The sequence below is a fragment of the Cupressus sempervirens genome, chromosome 6 (genome assembly GCF_028749045.1).
Source record: "Cupressus sempervirens isolate cs-2001-9-10 chromosome 6, ASM2874904v1, whole genome shotgun sequence".
NCBI classification, from domain to species: domain Eukaryota; kingdom Viridiplantae; phylum Streptophyta; class Pinopsida; order Cupressales; family Cupressaceae; genus Cupressus; species Cupressus sempervirens.
The window spans coordinates 486,410,956-486,430,048 of NC_143123.1; the positions used below are offsets into that span (position 1 = coordinate 486,410,956).

Below are 19,093 nucleotides of genomic sequence, written 5' to 3' on the forward strand. Positions count from 1 at the left end.
ATGACTTATTGTTTATAGTAAGTCAACTCATGCAAACTTTCTAATTTTAGTAACTCAACAATAGTTGTGCCTTTGAGACGATTTCTTCAAAGTGTTTGCCTTACGATGAGCATCTATGATGACTCAACCACAACTAGTGGTTATTTATGATGACTTCACACTCCAAAATTCTCACACTTGAAGTCAACTTACAAACTTGTGAAATTCCTTTGTATGTATGGAAAGTTGTAATGAGTTGTAAGGCTAGTGAGGAATACAAGACTATCATTGAGATAGCGTTTCTCCGTGGGACACTTGTATAGCCAACAAGGCTTTGTAAAAGATATTTCCATGTTAATCTAGTGAGGCATTTTTAGTGGCTTTTTACTTGAAGGGTCTCCCACTTAGGACATATCTTGCGTTACATTATGTACAATGCTTATCTCTATTTTTTATTCTCCATTCATCTCATTTGAATTGTTATATAAGTTTGGCTTTAAAAATGTATAAATTCTATCATTCCTCATCCCCTAGAGTGATATTGTACTCCAACAGGAAACACCTCACTTGGAGACATATATTAGAAACATTGATTCCTTGACTACTGAAAATATTTCAAACATTATGCAATGGCTTTTCTCATGATCATAAACTCATGGCTAAACTGTTTACTACATGAGCATCTATAATGACTCAATCTCAATTGATGACTCAAGCACAACTAGTGGTTATCTATGATGGCTTCACATTCCAACAGTCATCACATTCAAACCATCCCAAAACCTATATATTGGCTATCCTTTCACAAAAATCTAAGTAATTGAAGTTTTGGGTTTTTGCTAAGGGTACAAAAATCAAGGCAAGATATGGTGACCAACAAAAAATATGGTCAGTTACCTTGTCATTGCATTTGCAGCATCCCAAAACCTACAAATCAATAGTTTTTTAATTAAAATCTAAGCAAGTGTTTGGGTCTTTTCTTAAGGGAACTCTTTTTGATGCAAAATTTGGAGGTCAGCAAAAAATATGGGCACTTTAGGGCAAAACAAACCTTGCCATCACATTCACAATGACCAAAAACCAAGTTCATTTGCCTAAATCCAAGTTGTTGACATTTTTGGGCAATTTTCTTATGTAAACATTTCCCAAAAAAATTGTTAATGCAAATCCATACCGTCACTGACACAAGCGCCAGAGAATATTCCATCACTATCAAAATATTTAATCTACAAGCACCATCAAAATGTTTTGTCGAAATATCCCATTAATAGAATATTCCCATTTTTGGCTCCTTTTTCTATTTTGGCCGACCTTTAGTAAAACAACCATAACTTGTGCATACGAACTTGAAATCATGCAAATGATATACTACCAAAAAGGTAGTTCCAAGCTTGATCCAATCATACTTGTTTTATTCTTGATTTTTTTAAGCCACGGACCTGTGAAATCAGATCTTCAATTTTGTGCTTTCAAAGCCATATCTTGCACATCCGGACTCCATTTTTCAACAAGCATTAGAAAGTTGGTTATGTGCTCTACGGCTACCAAAATCTTCCATCCATTTTTCCAATAAGTGCACTAGCGACTCACAGATCTTAGTTTAGTTCATTTCTTGACTTTGTCATTTCTCAACTTAAAAAGTTACAAAAGGGTTGCTTTTTCTTGTCTGAGGGGGTAGAATTATCACCTTTCATATTCATATTACTGCCCTAGCCCTTGCCCATTCTAAAAACCAATTGCAATTACAAAACCTCCTATTCAAAAATTTACACCCCGTATCATAGCTGCAAGACCAAGATGACCGAATTGCTTCAATCACAAGGTTCATGGTCCTATTCAAATGAGACCCAGCCATACTTGACTCATCAATTTGAGATCCTTCAACATAGGGATAAGTTAGATCAACTATGGGTTTGATTGGAATGCATATTTTTGAGAATCTTTTGTTTCATATGAACCTTGCACTTTACCATACATCTTGGTGGGTAATAACACTTATATGTCACTAGGAAAGGCTCTATTGTGGTTAATGATGACACATTCAATGATGTGCATTGTGTTCCTTAGTTATCATCTACATCTCCTTTCCATATATCAAATTACTCAGAGTGGGCAAGTTAAGACAGCAGAATTCACACCAAATTAGGTGTTTATTAAAAACTTGCACCATAGAGAGATTATTACAGTTGGCAATCTTGATCATGCATCTTGATTTTATGAGTTCTCTCATTTGGCTCCCACTAAGAATGCAATTCCATTGACTGGCCCCATTCCTCACACATCTAGAGTGGATCAGATATATGACAAGAGGTTTAGTCAATTGAACCTATGCGTCCTTCAGACATCCACCATGGTTCCTAAGATTTTTGTTGTGCCTCCTCCTCCACCTCCTAATTCTTTAGAGATCAGTTCAGTTCAGCAGGTTGGTTGTTTCCTTTCAATTTCTGCAATGTGGGTTAAATAGCTGCCAGATATTACCGCATTGTTTGAAACCTTCATACATCAAACACTAAGGAGATTCTTGAGGATCATCACTTCGTCTTTGATGGCTGCTTGAGTTTTCCTATTATCCCATCTTCAATGCCTTCCAAGGTTGTTCATTTAGCATCTTCACAATGCTTCGAATCTTCTTCAATTGATTTGGCATCGTTTAATTCAAACATGTGGATAGTTGAGCAATCTTCCATAGCACACGTCATGATACTATTCCTTCCATCTCCTTGGATGGAGTTGCTTATGCCTTGGCCATTGGAATTGTTTTTTCCTAATGCAAGGAACGTGATTTGTCACTCTCGGATCTTCATCAACATTCATATTTGAGCCTCCATCTTTGGCATTGGAGCCTCTCTTAAGAGGTGGGTGGGGTACATCATCTCTTCCTTTCTCTCCTATGGAAGGATCTTGATTTTACTTATGTGACCAATACGATACTTTGGGGGCATCTTAAGTCATTCATTCTTGTGAGCCATAATTACACTGTTGTCGAGGTTGGGGGGACTTCAGAATAGGGGGACAAGTTCCTGGGATGAGAGGACAAAGGGGCCTTAATTTGGGGATTGTGGGGGGACGATAGGGGGATGGCGATAAGGGGGCAGCACAGGGGAGGGTTGTATATAATGTATGCTATACATATGGTACTTAAAAGTGTTGAGTTTTGCCCAAAAATAATTGATAAATAGCAATAAAGAAGAACAGAAATAAGGACAAAAAATGCAAAACATTTATCCTGGGAGAACCCTTCTAGGTGAAGGGAAAAACTCAACCACCACACAAAAATATCACTTTTATTGATAATAAAATGTACAAGTACAATGCTTTCACTTGATACAATATATAAAAGAATAGAGAGAAACTTCGTTGCACAACTAAAGGTCTCTTCAATTTCCAAATATAAAACTCTTCATATATCCATATGTGTGCCTCTTTGCATGATACATGACACATGTCTCTTTATATAATATTATTTCAGATATTATCATAAATGTCTCTTTCAGCTGAAGATGACCATAACAATCATATTTTTATTTCATCAAATCAGAGATAAAGATCTCTATTGCAGCTACAATCTTCAACACTCCATCTTAGCTAGAGAGAGATCTTTAGTAAAGCAGGCACACAAAGTTGCAACCAAAGATGTTAATGATAATTTTTCCATCATATATATTCTCATTAAAACACGTTATCTCAGCATAACATAATTTACCATAGTTACTTTATAAGAACATAAAATTAAAGCCATGACTTCCACCATGCCTACTCACAGAGGGTGGTCCAAGGGCTTTCCCTCTTAGCAAATATGAAATTTACTAAATTGTCAGTCATTGACTCTCTCAACATGACAATAAAAGAACATGTAACTTATTAATAGTCAAAAATCATGGAATCACTCAACATAATAGGCTTGCAAGGATCACAGCCAGCTTATATCATAGACTCTCTCAACGCGATGTTGTCATGGAATCTCTCAACATGACATCCAACTCCCATCACCAAATCTCTCAACGTGATGACATCATGGACTCCCTCTTCATGATGTTCACTATGATTTCCCTCATTATTGAAAGAGTTATTATAGTTGTCCTTACAACTTTATTAATTTCACATGAATAAGAACTCATAATCAACAAGAAGTAAAATCACAACTAAGACTCGTTTCCAACAAGTGTCAAATTCTACAATACCTAACTCGTCATAGAAAAAAAAAACTCATTAACAGCAAGTATAAAAATGGCGGGGATTCCACAAAGACTCCCTCTCAACAGGAACAACTTTGATCATCACAAGAAGATAGTAGAGGAAACCTCCCTCTAAAGCAAAAACATCTCCCTCTGAATATGTATCATTAAAGCAACATGCTCATCGCATTGCTTCTTGTTGTGCCCTGCAGCCAAGAGAGATAAAATAGCTCATCATAATATATATAGAGATCATTTTTAAAAGCATATGCTATTCCCAATGATATAACAAAGATTCATGATCAATACTCAAGATAGAATGCTTATCTCTTTTGTGATCTGAGCCAAACAAGAGATGATTCCTTTATTTTGAATCCACTGCAGCTGTAAAACAGAGGCTAATAACCCTGTAAAACCTACTCACAAGCATAGGGAGAGGAAGAATTTTCATACACTTCACAAAGGCCCATCAATTCTTCCTCAATCCTGCTGACTTCAAAACCCCTACCCCATCCCATAACCTAAGCTTCAAATCAAAGGCTGACATAAAACTAGAATATATTTCAGACACATGAATATTCCATTCAATAGCAGAGAAGTCAGCCACTGTGACAAAGTTCCTGATCTAAATCGTACAAAATATCCTATTTGTCAGTATCTAAATCATAAATCTCAATAGCAAGTTTGTCCTTTATACCAGGCCACCCACAAACCGTGATCTGCCCATCACAATGAAGCCATAATTTTATATTGAAGACTCCAACCATCGGCTGTCGGTACAAGAATCTCAGCGGAGAAGTCTTCTTCCAAGGCAGACAATACAGGCACATAACAGAGTCGAGAACAATCTGACCCAATTATAGCAAACAAAAATAACAAACTTTCCTAAACATGTTCCTATAAATGGAATTTTTGCAATTATACCCCATCAGTCATAATCATAGCATTATAAGAGTCAATTCAAATTCTTGTAATCTTCAATCTGTTGTGCTTGATATATCTAGAACAAATTGAGTCGAGTTGATTCACACAAGATCTTCATAAATAGACACAGATAGTCAGCTAGGACTTCGAACCACTTGAGTTGATTATATTTCAGCAAAAAAAAAACAGAACCAGTGATTGTCCACACACAACAAACAAATGCTCAAAATATCTTTTCTAATGCCTCTATTTGCATAGCAAATACTTCAAATACTAAGAGCCCATGTTTTGCATCACTGTTGTGCCTGTTGGCCATATCATCGAGCAACCTTTCATTTTGCAAGCTACCTATAGCACTCCCTAAAAGACAATACGATAACACTGATAAACTTTGCACAATACACTCAATGAGTTTGAAAGACGTGAAGACACGATATTGCAACACAAATGATACTTTACTCATTATGATAATGCGTCTTCTCAGCATGTGTATATTTGGAACCTTCTCACACTTCATATGAAAGATACACCTACCCTTCTCTCAAATAGAGTGATGTCGTGCAAACAAATAACAACACCATAGCTTTAGCGTAAACGAGTTTCACAATAATACTTCTTTGTACACCATATAATCTTTGCTAGGGGAAGATATCCTCCATTTTTACGGCCGAAGAATTCTACACCTTTGTAAAAGATTTTAAGGCAAAATCCGAAATTGATGAGCCACTTGGAAATTTCAACAAAAAATGAAGCGACTTCATTTAAATAACTAAGAAGAGTGGATTGTCAAGCTTGGTAAAATATTTTACAACCAAGTACAAATTTCTCAGCCCATTCCAAAACAAAGAAATAACAGCAATTACACACACTGTTTTGTATATTCCACCAAACATAGAGGCATTGACGGTAGAAAACAATTCAGGATGGAATGTAGAAAGACAATAGTTACAATGCAAAGAATCATCTTCCATTAGGATACCAGAAGTGACACGACACAAGAGACACCAAATAAATCACATCATCCATAACAAGGCAAATGTCATCCAATGACAAAACTGAAAGGGAACGCATAATAACATTGACAATAAATGAACATCATTGTCAAAGAAACAATAAATATATACGATTCCCAAAAAAATCGACACAAGTGAAACAAACAAAACGCAAATCCACATCAACACTTAGATTAGGAGCAATAATATCACCTGCATAAACTGCAAAGGAACCATTTTCAATAGCTCATCATTGAAATCATAACATTGCAAAAAGAAACTCTATTTCTTTTTCAGGTTCTCCAAGGCTCCATAGAAATTGATTTTTGACTTCAGGATCAGCTTCCAAAAGAAGCCACCTCATAGCGTTTGCCCTCTTAGATAGATCCATTGAAGAGTAAAACAAAAGTATGTATTATAGTACATTGACAATACATTAAAAAACACATGACATAGGATTCAATAATTTATATCACTACAACAAGGACTTCAACACTCCTATATTGTTGTTATCCAACCTAGCTTTGATACCATGTTAAGTTTTGCCCAGAAATAATTGATAAACAACAATAAAGAAGAACAGAAATAAGGGCAAAAGATGCAAAACATTTATCCTAGGAAAAACCCTTCTATGTGAAAAGAAAAACCCAGCCACAGCACAAAAATATCACTTTTATTGATAATAAATTTACAAGTACAATGCTTTTGCTTGATACGATGTATAAAAGAATAGAGAGAGACAATTGAAGGTCCTTTCAATTCCAAATATAAAACTTTTCATATTTCCATATGCATGCCTCTTTGCATGACGCATGACACATGTCTCTTTATATAATATTATCTCAAATATTATTATAAATGTCTCTTTCAATTGAAGATGACTATAACGGTCATAACAGTCATATTTCTATTTCATAAAATCAAAGATAAAGATCTCTATTGCAACTACAATCTTTAACAAAAATGCTAGTTATGAAAATATGCATAATATTATTAAGAAGCAAATGCCCAATACTATATGCTAAATAATAAATACTTGAACATTGAACAATGAACAGTGAAGTTTTCTCAGCTTATCACTCTTCTTCTTCTTAATGTATCAATCAATTAGAAATGAAAATGTGAAAACAAATGAAGCTTGGAGACCTTTTGAGGGAATGGAAGACCATAGATGGGCCCCAAATACCCTTAGAGTTTGAATAGAACCAAAGAAACATTTAAAAAATATGTTTTTTTAAACATATTTGTTATGTTGTTGCAAAGGAGATGCCTGGGCATCCCCAGGACGCACAGGGACACATAGGCATCCCCCTAAGCGTTTTGGGAACGTTCAGAATGCCCCTGCATTCCTATAGGCGAGAGCAAAAAATGGTGGCATCATTGGAAATGTCGAACATCGTCCCCAAGTCCTAGATGCGTTCCCGTTCTGCAAACAATTGGGAATTGGGGGGAGGGGGGATGCATCCTCGAGGTACACTGTTCTTGTCACATGTACCTTTTCATTTCATTCTCTCTTTTAAAGAGGATTTTTCTCCCGTCGTGTTTTTCTCCTTTTCTCCATTTGTGAGAGTTGCATTGGTTTCTTCATGCATGCCTAATTAGGCCTTGTTGTCTAGACCCTTTTACCTTCTCCCTAAGTTAATCTTAAAAGGGGTGTTGGGGTAATTAGGGCATTATCTAATTATTTAATTAATTAAATCTTTTAATTATTTTATTCATTTAAGCTAAACTTGGGTGCTTATTCCTTTTAACAAATTAGGCTAATAATAGCTTAAGTTGTCTCATTAATTGTGACAATGACAATTGGCAATAGCTAACTTTAACTTAATTTAGGGTTTGCATCTATGGCATTCATCCTTTTATAAGGGTTCGTTCATTTATTTGTAATACTAAACCTTTGTGAGTCGATATATGGAATTCTCAAGTTGGTGACCATACGATTCATGCTTGATCTTCGTTTTGTGATAGGTGGTGTGCTTGCAAATGATTCTTGGCTTCTATGGTTGAATCATCAACTTTTGCACAAGTCAGTAAACAAGGATATTAAATCCTTCAAAAACAAGTACAAGATTTGCAAAGGTCTTGATTGTGTAGCTAGGTTGCTGCATTTTTTGTCTAGGCTAAGACATCTTGAGTGAGTCTTCAAATTCAATTTGTTGCATGTTTTTGTGCCCTTGTTAACCCCAGTGAAGACTGATGTGAGATTTTGCTTCAAGAAAAAGATCACCATTTAGTTGGCTCTCTTCCCTCAGTTGCATCACTTGGTCAAGGGATCTAAATCAAATGGCACCCTTGCGGACTAAAAGAGCTTTTTAATCAATTTTTTGATCTCAGAACCTTGAACCCAATTAGAGAACTTGGCTTCATGTAGAAGACCACTTAATGGTGACATAGTACAACTAAACTTTAAGGATTATATTGGACGAAGGAATATCTATATGAAAGTGATAGGGTTCACCTAGTTCAACAACTCACTAACCCTTTCTATACCTTGATCTAGGGTTTTACAAGGTTTAACAAAGCCTCAAAGATTCCTCCAAATGCTCACATGAACTTTCTTGTCCAATCCCTTCTAGGTAACAGCCAAGGGTTTTAACACTCCTTTGCTGTTAATGCATTTAGCTTCACCATACATTGACCAACCTCCATGGCACAATGAAAACCTTGCAAGGGGGTGGAGGTATTCATATTCAACTCACAGGCTTGCTCCTAGGTCAATTTGGCCTTAACAATATGTCTCTTCCTAATTGATTTCACAAAACTTCTTTTCTAGGCCTAGTAGCCTTTTGTGCACAATTAGCCCTCCTTTTCTAGTTTTTAAGTTTTCTTGTCAAATCCACCTTAAGGACTTGGCAAACAAATCATTGATTCTGATACCCTTTTTGGAGTACTACTAGATTTGGTAGATTTCATTCTCCCATGCAACCATACAACATATATCCACAATTTAAGGGTATTTGAGGGTTTTAAGGGTTTTAACCAGTAACACTATTCAACTTGATTCAAATTGAGACAAATGGATTCAAACTCAAGAATCACCATCCTTAGACCTTTCTCTAACTCAATAAATCGTTGGATTGAGTTCACCAATCCACCCTTGCAAGTAATTAGCTCTGCAACTATGATCAGTCCCTAACCGGGTACTTTGCAACTTGCTTAAGGCTTGATCTTAAAAATAGCAAACTGCATCTTCTCAATCCCAATCAAACACATTATAATGTCCACCTTCCCTATTTTCATTCCTTCAAAAGTTGTACTGATTCAATGGTGGGAAATGAAATAGGAGGTCATTTTGCACAAGACCCCAATTTAGGCCAGTGACTGGCTAAGAACTTAGAATTTTTATCAACACACCAAAACTTCTTAACTACTCACACCACTTTACATGGAGAACAAAGATAATCTAAGATACTTATTTACAATGGAAAAAGAAGAATTCCAATCCATTAAAGCATAGAAGCTTGAGTTGCAATTGAATTTTGCAATAACAATCCACTATTTCTTGTATTCGACTTGCTCAAACAAGGCATCCAGCCCTTGATTTGGCATGGAGAGGCCTTAAATACATCAATAGCAACTACCCCAACTGTTTCCAGCCCTCCCATAACTGGTCTTTTACAAAGATGTAACTTTGTTGCAAAGTTGTCATGCAATGTTGTCAATGTTGCATTGACAACTTTTGCAACTTTTTGCAATTTCACTCATCTCTTGCTTCCCTACAATAAGAGATGTACCAAAGCATTTTTCAAGGTGGATTAAACATGTCTAAGCCTAAAATAGGCTCTCCTAACACTTAGACTCATATTTCACTTATTTGGCCCAATTGGCAACATTTTGCCCATACAAAGCATAGATTAACCAAACTTGGTACTATTACCTTAACATCCTAAACACAACAAAAACACACTAACACATTCTTGAGGCTTTTCACTAGCCTTTATTACATCCTTTACTCACAATGAGTCAACAAGCCAAAATTTCCTAGGGTCTTGTGTTTCACACTAAGGTGCTCCTGCCCTAGAAAGGTAAGTTGATACGCTGTGGATTTGTCTAAACCACTAATAATATAGCTGAAGTTAAATCAATGATAGAAGGGTTGAAAGCTTGAAACTAGCAGTGAAAAAATACTTTTGACTGATAAAATTGTAAGAGATACAATCGTCGTGAAGAGTTTTATGGCGATGATCTGACATGCTTTGTAGTGCAGGAGCACCTAGGTAGGCTAGTGGTAGACCTAGGGCTTCTTTGATGTCTTGGCTTGTAGTGATGCTAGCCACATCACTAGATCAATAAGAGGACTGACTTGGTCCTAAGGTGTGGATGGGTAGGTTGGAAGAGCACAAAATGGTGAAGTTGCCCATAGTTGCTCAAAATTGCTCATTTGGCTCTATAGAGCATTTTTTGGGTTTTGGTGGCTAAATAGGTCAAGTAAGTGTTTTAAGGACCTTATTAGGTGTTTAGGAACCATTTAAGGCCTTTTTCTAGTTTGGTATTGTTGTCCTACATTTTGTCACCACAAAATGTAGGCAACAGTACGAAACTTTGTCAAATTAGTTTCGCATTTCTCTGAGTTTATTTCATTATTTAATTGGTTAGTATTGATTAACCAATCAATACCAATTGATACAATGAATCCTTTTACTAAAAGCCTTCGTCAAGTCGTTTTTGTTTTGCTTTCTGTCGAGCCTTTGCTTGATTTTTGAAGCCTTCACAGTCTGTTCTTTGCTTTTAAGTTTGTGTTTGTTTGTTTTTAGTCCTTTGGTTCTGCTCATGTCATGTCTTTCGTTTTCCCCTTCAATTCGGTCTAACCTAGAGGTCAATCGGAGTTGTCAGTCAAGAGATATGGTCATTTTAGTGCCTCAAAAGTGGACATTTTAGGTGCAACAACACGAATTAAAAATATGATGTTATATTTTCATTTTGACATTCACTTTTTAAAAATATAACATTTTATTCACTTTATGTTATGTTTTGAAGTTACTTTTCATTTAAATTTATAACTTAAATCGACTATAGTGCACTTTATGTTATAATTTTAAGTTGAGTTACTTTTTAATTTTTCACTTAAAGTGACTATAGAACTATATAGTTACTTTTTAAATTTTTTATTTTTAAATCAAATACTTATATAAATGTCACTTTAATATAATGTTTATGTATTATATTGATTAATATGATGCATAAATGTTATTTTTGACCCATATTAATGACATTTTTATAAAATTAAGTGAAATACATAACTTAAATGCCTCAAAGTGGACTTTTTATGTGCATATGCATGTAAAAAACCATGATGCTAATGCATATAAAAATTTATTTTGAAAACCTTTTTCATGCCATTACATCAAATGCTTGTAAAAGTGGATCTTTTTTATGCAATGACATGAAAAGTTGAGTTTTTATGCTTGTGCATCAAAAAGGTAAGATTTGTTTATAAAATATGTAAGTGACTCCAAAAAGTGAAATTTTGGAGACTTGCACATTTTAAAATATGTAATGGGCTTCAAAAAGTGAGATTATATCTCAAAATATATTTTAAAAATATGCATTGGACTCAAAAAAGTCCTATTTTGCCTTCTTACATGTTTTAAAATATGTAATGAACATAAAAATGTCCTATTATGTGAAGAAAACATGTTCTTGCTCCAAAAACCTCCTATTTTGATCATAACTTTTGATTTTCTCCATGGATTTGAATGAAATCAGTTGCATTCATCATGTTTTGGAGAGGTGATCATTTTGCCCTCATCAAAAATCAAGTTATTGCACCCAAAAACGTGTTTGAAACTCCCAAGCTAAGGCACGTTGTTTGTATAAAACTCCATAAATCTTCAAAGTTTGATCACATTTTTGTATGGAATCAAATCGTTTTGGCCCTATTTGTTGATTACATCACATAGTGATCACCATATTAGTGTTTAAACATCAAATCGTTTTGTTTGGAAGATCACGTTTTTTTTTTGCTTGGAGAAACACGTTTTTGCTTAAATTGCTTGGAAAATTGGAGTTCTAATCCACTTTTTTGCGTTTTAAAGCCACTTTTTTGCATTTTGATCCATGTATATACATTTGGGGAAGTCATTTTTGCATTCACAAGTCAAAATGACCTTAAAACATACATTTTTTAGTCACGTTTTTGCAAAAACGGCCCAGATTTTTGAATAAAAAAGTCATATTTTTGTTCAAAAAACTCAAAAAATTGCATTTTCAGCCCATACATTTGATCAAAAGGGATCGTTTTTGAGTTTTAAATGCATGATATTGTTTTTGGAGACCATTTATTTGGCACTTTCATGTCAAATCCGACCATTGAATGTCCATTACATGCAAGTGCGGAAAAAGTCAAAAGGTTGTTTGAAAATCCGGATTTAAGGGAGAATTGGTCTTAAGACTATAAAACTTGCTATTTTAGCTCTGTCTCCTTCATTTTTGGGACATATTCTTCATGTAAGTGGACCTGTTCTTTCTTGCATTTTAATTCATGTTTATCCTTGCTGATTTTATGCATGAAATTGTTTAAAGGATGCCATTTGTAAGAATCTTTGCCTTAGAATGTGCATTTTTCCTTTAAATATGAATTTCTCCTTCATTTTGATATTTTTGGTTCTTCCCCAAGTTCCAAATTCGAATTTCATCTTTGGAGTGCATTGCATCTTGGCATATTTTGAGTTGTTTTCAAAAGTATGTTTTTCCTTTGTTTTAGTTTTGTGTGCTTGTTGCCGGTTTTTCTCCATTTTGGAGAAGTTGCAAGTTTTTTCCCAAAAACTTGTTTTTCCTTCATTACATGTGAAAGCATTATCATTTCATTTCACATTCCATTTCCATGTCATTACACCTCACATCTCATCTGACAAATGTGATTACATGTTTTTCATCCCATTCGCCATCCACATATGCATGTAATCCCATTTTCCGTTTCCATTTTCATCCATCTCATTTTTCGCTTCCATTCGCACGACACGATTACACGAAATGCCTTACATGTAATTGCATCCAAAAAGTCCAATTTTGACTAAAAGTCACTTTTTGTGAAGTCAAAAAGATGTCATTTTCTCCTCTCCATATGCATTCACACCTCCATGAGTAAATACATGTTTCCGTATCTTTCCATGCTTTTCATCTTAGCCTTCATCCACATATGCATGTAAAGCATATCTTTCACTTACATTTGCATCTCATTTCACCCTCCACCTTCTTACATGTTGCATTTACATGTAATCTATTTTCTGTGCAGTGACATCTTGAAAGCCCAAGTCACTTTTTGAAAATCGGCAATCTCCATTTACACGCATTCCCAAGCGCCAAGCACTTTACTTCAAAAAAGAAAAGAAAAAAAAAAAAAAAACAGTTAAAGGTGCTGATGGAAAGTTGTTCCGAGTGTACATCCAAACATGGTCAAGAAGGTTTCCAAAGTGTCAAAGACTCCAGTTTGTGCTGATCTACAAAGGAGAATTCACGATAACTTGAGCAAGAAAAGATGGATCACATCAAGTTTCCACATGATAATGGACAATTCATCAAAGAGAGCTAGAGGTTGTCAAAAGACGCAACACTATGGTTATCAACGTGAATGCAATAGTACAAGGTACAGGAACTCCCAATCCTGTTATCATCTAGGATTGCATCGTCAAGTACAAGGCCTTTCAGAATTGTTCTTTTCTCTTCCGTCTTCTTTCTTCTTCTTTCATGTTTGTAGTTGGAGAAGATGCATTACATGAAAAAGTGTAATTACATGTAATGCGAGTTACATGTGTATGTAAAAGATGCAATGCGAGTTGCATATGCAGTTGCATGTAACCCTTTAGTTTCTGTAGTTAGACTTGGTCAAAGTTGGTTGAGTTGCTCCCACTTTTTCCTCCCCTTTTTTCTCAACTTCTTTGCCTATATAAAGGAGTGCCCCCTCATTGTAAAAATTATCTTTTGTTGTATGCAAGAAAGCTCTGCCACATTTGTGCAAGCATAACTTTGATTGTGTAGTAAGAATTTGGGAGAAAAGTGAATAAAAGAAGCAATTGGATTCGAAGCTTTGACTGGAAGCAATTGTGATAGAACAAATTAGAAGCTTTGACTATAATTTGTGCCTATTGTCTTGATTCATGTTATTATTGTGTGTTCAATAAAAGAGCATAGAGAGTTAAGAAACAATTGAAGCTTGAGCTTTGACCAAGAACAATTGTGAAAATCCATAGCTAGAAGCTTTGTCTGTGGCTTGTATTTTCATCTTAATTCGCAAAATAGTTAGATTGTTCTTACTTTTAGGAGTCTTTGTGCCCTAATTGTAGAGATTTTACCACATAGAAGTACAACAGGACTTAGAGCCAAACTGGCATGTTTTGGCTAGCCTTTGAGTTAGTTAAAATTTATCGGTATCACTGTTTCCAGCTCGTGATAGAAGTGTAATTAGAGATTCACCTTGCCCATTATTCGCCTTACGAATAAGTGGATCCTTTCTTGAAAGTTAAGAAGAAAGGATAATAGTAACACCCTCTTTATAAATCTCTCAATTTCTTGCTTACCTTGAGTTGATCCAAGAAACAGTGAGAAGGGGGAGCCTTCCCTTTAGGGTAGGAGAGACTCTGTCTCACATGCTGTGGCTGGTCATCCTATTTTGCGACTGAATTTTTACCCAAAAATGTCGGTTGCAAAATATCCACCCAACAGATATCAGTTAGAGCAAGTTTGGGAAGCACATTACAAAAATTGCAAAAATTGCCAAATCTTGCAAAAGTTGTCATTGACAACTTTTTGTCAATTTCTTGCAAAATGAGCAACTTATTAGTTAGAGCTTTTCAACTACCTAAGTCAGTTTGGAACATTCATGTTAATGCTATATAAGGCCATTCCCCCCCTGTTCCAAGGGTTGGAGAAATTGGATTTGCTGTTGTACGGACTGAGAAAGCAGCATTTTAATGACAGTTTAGTGGTTTCTAAGTTTTCGGCATCTGTATGGATTTGTTCCAGTTCTGTTAGTGTTGGAAGTGTTAGTAGATATCATTCAGAGATTCTATACTTAGTTCATTTGTTATTTAGCAAGGTTTTGTGTGTTTAGATTAATTTTGTATTTCAGCAGTCTGCTGTCCTGAGACAGGCTGTTTGCACAAATGGGGTTCTAGGGCCACTTCCCACCATAGACATTGTACAGTTTCTTGGGATTTGGAACTAGACTCCATGTACTCCATGTACAGTAATGGAGGGCCGATGGAAAGCACAGCTGTGGTTTTTAAGGTGATACCCTAGACAAGTCTTTTCAACTTGGTTAGGGATCACAGAGTAGAGAAAGAGCTATGGAGAGGATTGAAAGTGCAGATACTCCAATCCAAGCATGTGAGCAGTGAGGAAGTGTTGTGGACTAGCTCCTATCCTAAGGAGAAGCTTTGGTGTGTACTCCAAGGAATGCAAAACAAGTTTTTGTATCAGGCAGCATGTAACCCTTGAAACCCTGATTTCTAGGCTAAAATTGTGCCCGCACTTTACGGACAAGTTGGGAACTCAAGACCTTCAAAATCTTCAAGATCACTGAAAAGGGTATTGGGAATCGTAAGTTGTTTGAGTACTTGTTAAGGGATTTTGCTATATACTCAGATTTTTATGCATTTGGAGGACTAATCCTTGTAGCCCTTTTCCAAGCATTTGAGTGCATTTGCACTTGTGGATTGCAACTCGATTAGGGTTGTGGCATTGTTTTGGGTTTGGAATCTAGGAGAGAGACCTAAGGCATGCCTAGGTGTCCATTTGATCATGTGGAAGATCCAATGAGGTTTGGGGTTATGTGTTTGTTGATGGGAGTTGATGAGTAAGCTTGTAGTACCTAGTTGATGTGCACCAGTTGAATGAATAGGATCTATTGGATAGAATCCTCAGAGGCATAGGGTATGTAAAAGCCTTATTTGGTCAAGTCAATTACCTAAGAAGACCCTATAGAGCTTGGGGTTTAAGAGAGCAAGATTGGTTGTCACATCACTTTGACACTGATATTTGATCGCAGAAATTAAATTTATAATTTTCAAGTGAAAAACTGATAGAACCTTCCATTTATTCTTCCTAACGTATTATTCAAGTTCAGTTGAATTGTTTCATACGTTTGCTTAAAGCCAGGCTACAGTCAACAAAATTATGGACGCTGACACTGCTAGATTTCGTGGCTGGCCAGGTCAGAAATATAGACATCTTAAACCCAAATTGTTCTTCTGACATAATTCCTCGGTATCTGCATAAGGGTCCTTTTGTGTGCATGTATGTGTGTGTGTATGTGTGTGTGTGTGTGTAATTTAGCTCACCTTCAGCTCAATGAAATATATTTTATCCAAAAGAATTGTGTTTGTCAAGCATTCAAGTTTTGTGCTGTAAATGAACACAACATTATTAGTACTGCTTTTGCTCAAGTACGCTGATCTGGAGAGTTCTGATGGTATATGGTGCATACAGATAAATTAGAGAGCTGAGCTAAACTTCAGAGAGCATTGAAGGAACTTGTAAAGTGAAGGAAATAAAAAATTAATCCAATCCATCAAGAAATGTTCAGTAGCATTTCATCATGCATAGGAAAACAGATTATAAATTACATACATTTTCTTCTTTGTCCTAAATCTATAATATAACCTCTGAATGCAAGCAGACATACACATATATCATACATCTCTGAACAGACATCCAATTAGATATTCTAGTCCCTCTTGTCTGCCACACAAAAGTGAGACAATTGAAATCTTAAGATTTGCAAAAATGAGTCGAATACTTCTGTATATAGGTGGGATTTCCAGGGAGACAAGATTGTCTGGCATCCAGGAATTGGTATGTATTCTACCCTGTTAAATTTCTAAGCAGACGAACTCTGAAATCAAGCATCCTGAAAAAAAAAACCTAACATTAAATAGATGGAAAAATAAGAAACCAACTTATGCAATGGATTTCGGAGTAACAAAAATAATGGACACTATAAAAGTATAACCAGTTTCCGGTTCCCCCGCCAAAACAAGCAGCACATAACTCTAACAGCATTTGTCCAAACTGTGATGTACTTTCGTATTTCACCCATGTCAACATTTCTTACCCGCACACGAATTATCAAACAAAAAAGTTCTTAAGAAAACTCAATAGATAATGACATCTTCGTTGAAGTAATCCAACAACATATGTTATAAAATAAAACATCTGGTTATACCAAAAACGCAAAATTGCAGAGTAATTACACTTCAGCAGCCAGTGACCATCTGATTATCCACCTGATACACTAAACACATAGCAAGTGCTGAAAAGAACGAATACTCATAATTTAAGAGAGTTCTTTTAATTAAATTATCATATTCCCTCATCATCGACTAATGCAATTAAGAAATTCGTGTCATCAATAACAAGAAGTTACTAATCCAAAAAACCTTCACCATTAGTCAATAATTAAATTCCTGTGGTGGATAACTTGAGCCTTCTAGATGACAGTGGAAATATATAGATGTTTTCTTTTTCCTTACTATATGCACAAATACATTTCTTAAAGTAATCCAAATATGGAAACTGCTAACCTTCGTTTTTCCTAGGAGACGTTTTCTGGGTTGCTCTAAAGAAATGTTATGTTTGTCATGGATGCTCTTATGGGAGCAGAAATGCTTAGCAAAGACAATCTTAACGCCTGGCTTTTGATTCAATTGAGTGGCTGCAGAAGAAATGCAAAAGGGCATTGAGAAAATACGAATATAATTTCAAGTTCAAAAGAGTATAACTGTATGCAACCAACCTGAATTTGAAAGAAGAATGGAGGGCCTCCCGCCTAAAGAGCAAGAGGATGCCAACATTTTTTCCAGCTGACGGAATGATTTTGCTTCAGTTTTTCTTCCGCAAATAAGATAAGGTATTGTGATCCATATTTTTTTCAATCGTCAATCTTTAAACTTGATTTTTTAATTAATTATTCCTCCGTCCCCGCTGTACATTTTCGCTCAATTTTATAAGCCATTGTTTAAGGTTAAAGAGTGTATCTGTAGTTATAGACGTCTATATGTATTTCCATAACTATTTTAAAGTTATGAAATGCATATTTAGATCTAAATGAGAAAAAATTATAAGAATCGTAACCTTAGCCTTCAAAAGGCATACAATGACTTTGGAGCGAAGGCTTTCACCATCAACCGGGCCTCTATGTTTACACTTGAAAAGAGTTATGATTCAAGTTATGAAAAGTATCTATTGTGGGAGAATTGTTTTTTGGTGTGTAAATATTTATTATATAGGGATATAAGTGGGAAAAAAATATAATAGAAGAAATTTAGGCAATATATGAATAATTAGATAGGTTAAGAATTATGATATTATTAAAAGAAAAGGGAAATATATAGATATTATGTTTTTGATAGGAAAGAAGTCAAAAATTAGGGCGATGGACCTTTGCAATAGTTGTGGAACAACCATCAAAAACTTGTTGACAACCAGCACAAGACCAGGTGGCAACCAACACACAATTATGTTATTTTATACCTATAGTAGAGATAATCTGATTTGAAAGTAGATTAATTTTAATGAAGATAATCTCTTTATATAATCTATCAATTAATAATTTGATTTGAAAGTAGATTAATTTTAATAAGGATGGTTTCTTTATATAATCTATTAATTTCTTTTTTAATGAAGAACCACACTTGGGATCTTTGTCCTCTTTTAAAAGGAAGAAAGTTGGTTCAGTGCCAGTGGGTGTACCATACCAAGTATGTTGTGGATGGTTCTATTGATAGGTACAAGGCACGTCTTGTTGCAAAGGGATTTTCACAAGTTGAGGGTATTAATTACTCATAGACCTTTTCTCCTATTGCCAAGATGAATTCTATTCGCCTTGTACTATCTCTTGAAACTTCTTAGGGATGGACAATATTTCAAATGGATGTGCAGAGTGTCTTTTTGCATGGAGACCTACATGAGGAGATCTATATGGAGCAGCCTTATGGTTTTCTGCAGGACTCTTCTATGGCATGCAGGCTTCAGAGGTCTCTATATGATCTCAAACAAGCCCCATGGGCTTGGTATGAGAAGATGAAT

At 35.4% G+C, this 19,093-nt stretch overlaps 1 protein-coding gene across 1 annotated transcript in view; it reads right to left on the reverse strand.

Moving 5' to 3' along the window:
• Nucleotides 1-18,100, reverse strand: part of LOC149553152 (DnaJ/Hsp40 cysteine-rich domain superfamily protein) — a 118,967-nt gene extending 100,867 nt beyond the window's left edge. The window contains exons 1-2 of the mRNA XM_089788652.1: nt 17,802-18,100; nt 17,590-17,720 (exon numbers count right to left, since the gene is read on the reverse strand). Of these exons, the coding sequence (XP_089644778.1) occupies nt 17,590-17,720; nt 17,802-17,859 (189 nt within the window). The 5' untranslated portion in view covers nt 17,860-18,100. The remainder of the gene's footprint in view (nt 1-17,589; nt 17,721-17,801) is intronic.
• Between the last annotated feature and the right edge of the window lie 993 nt (nt 18,101-19,093).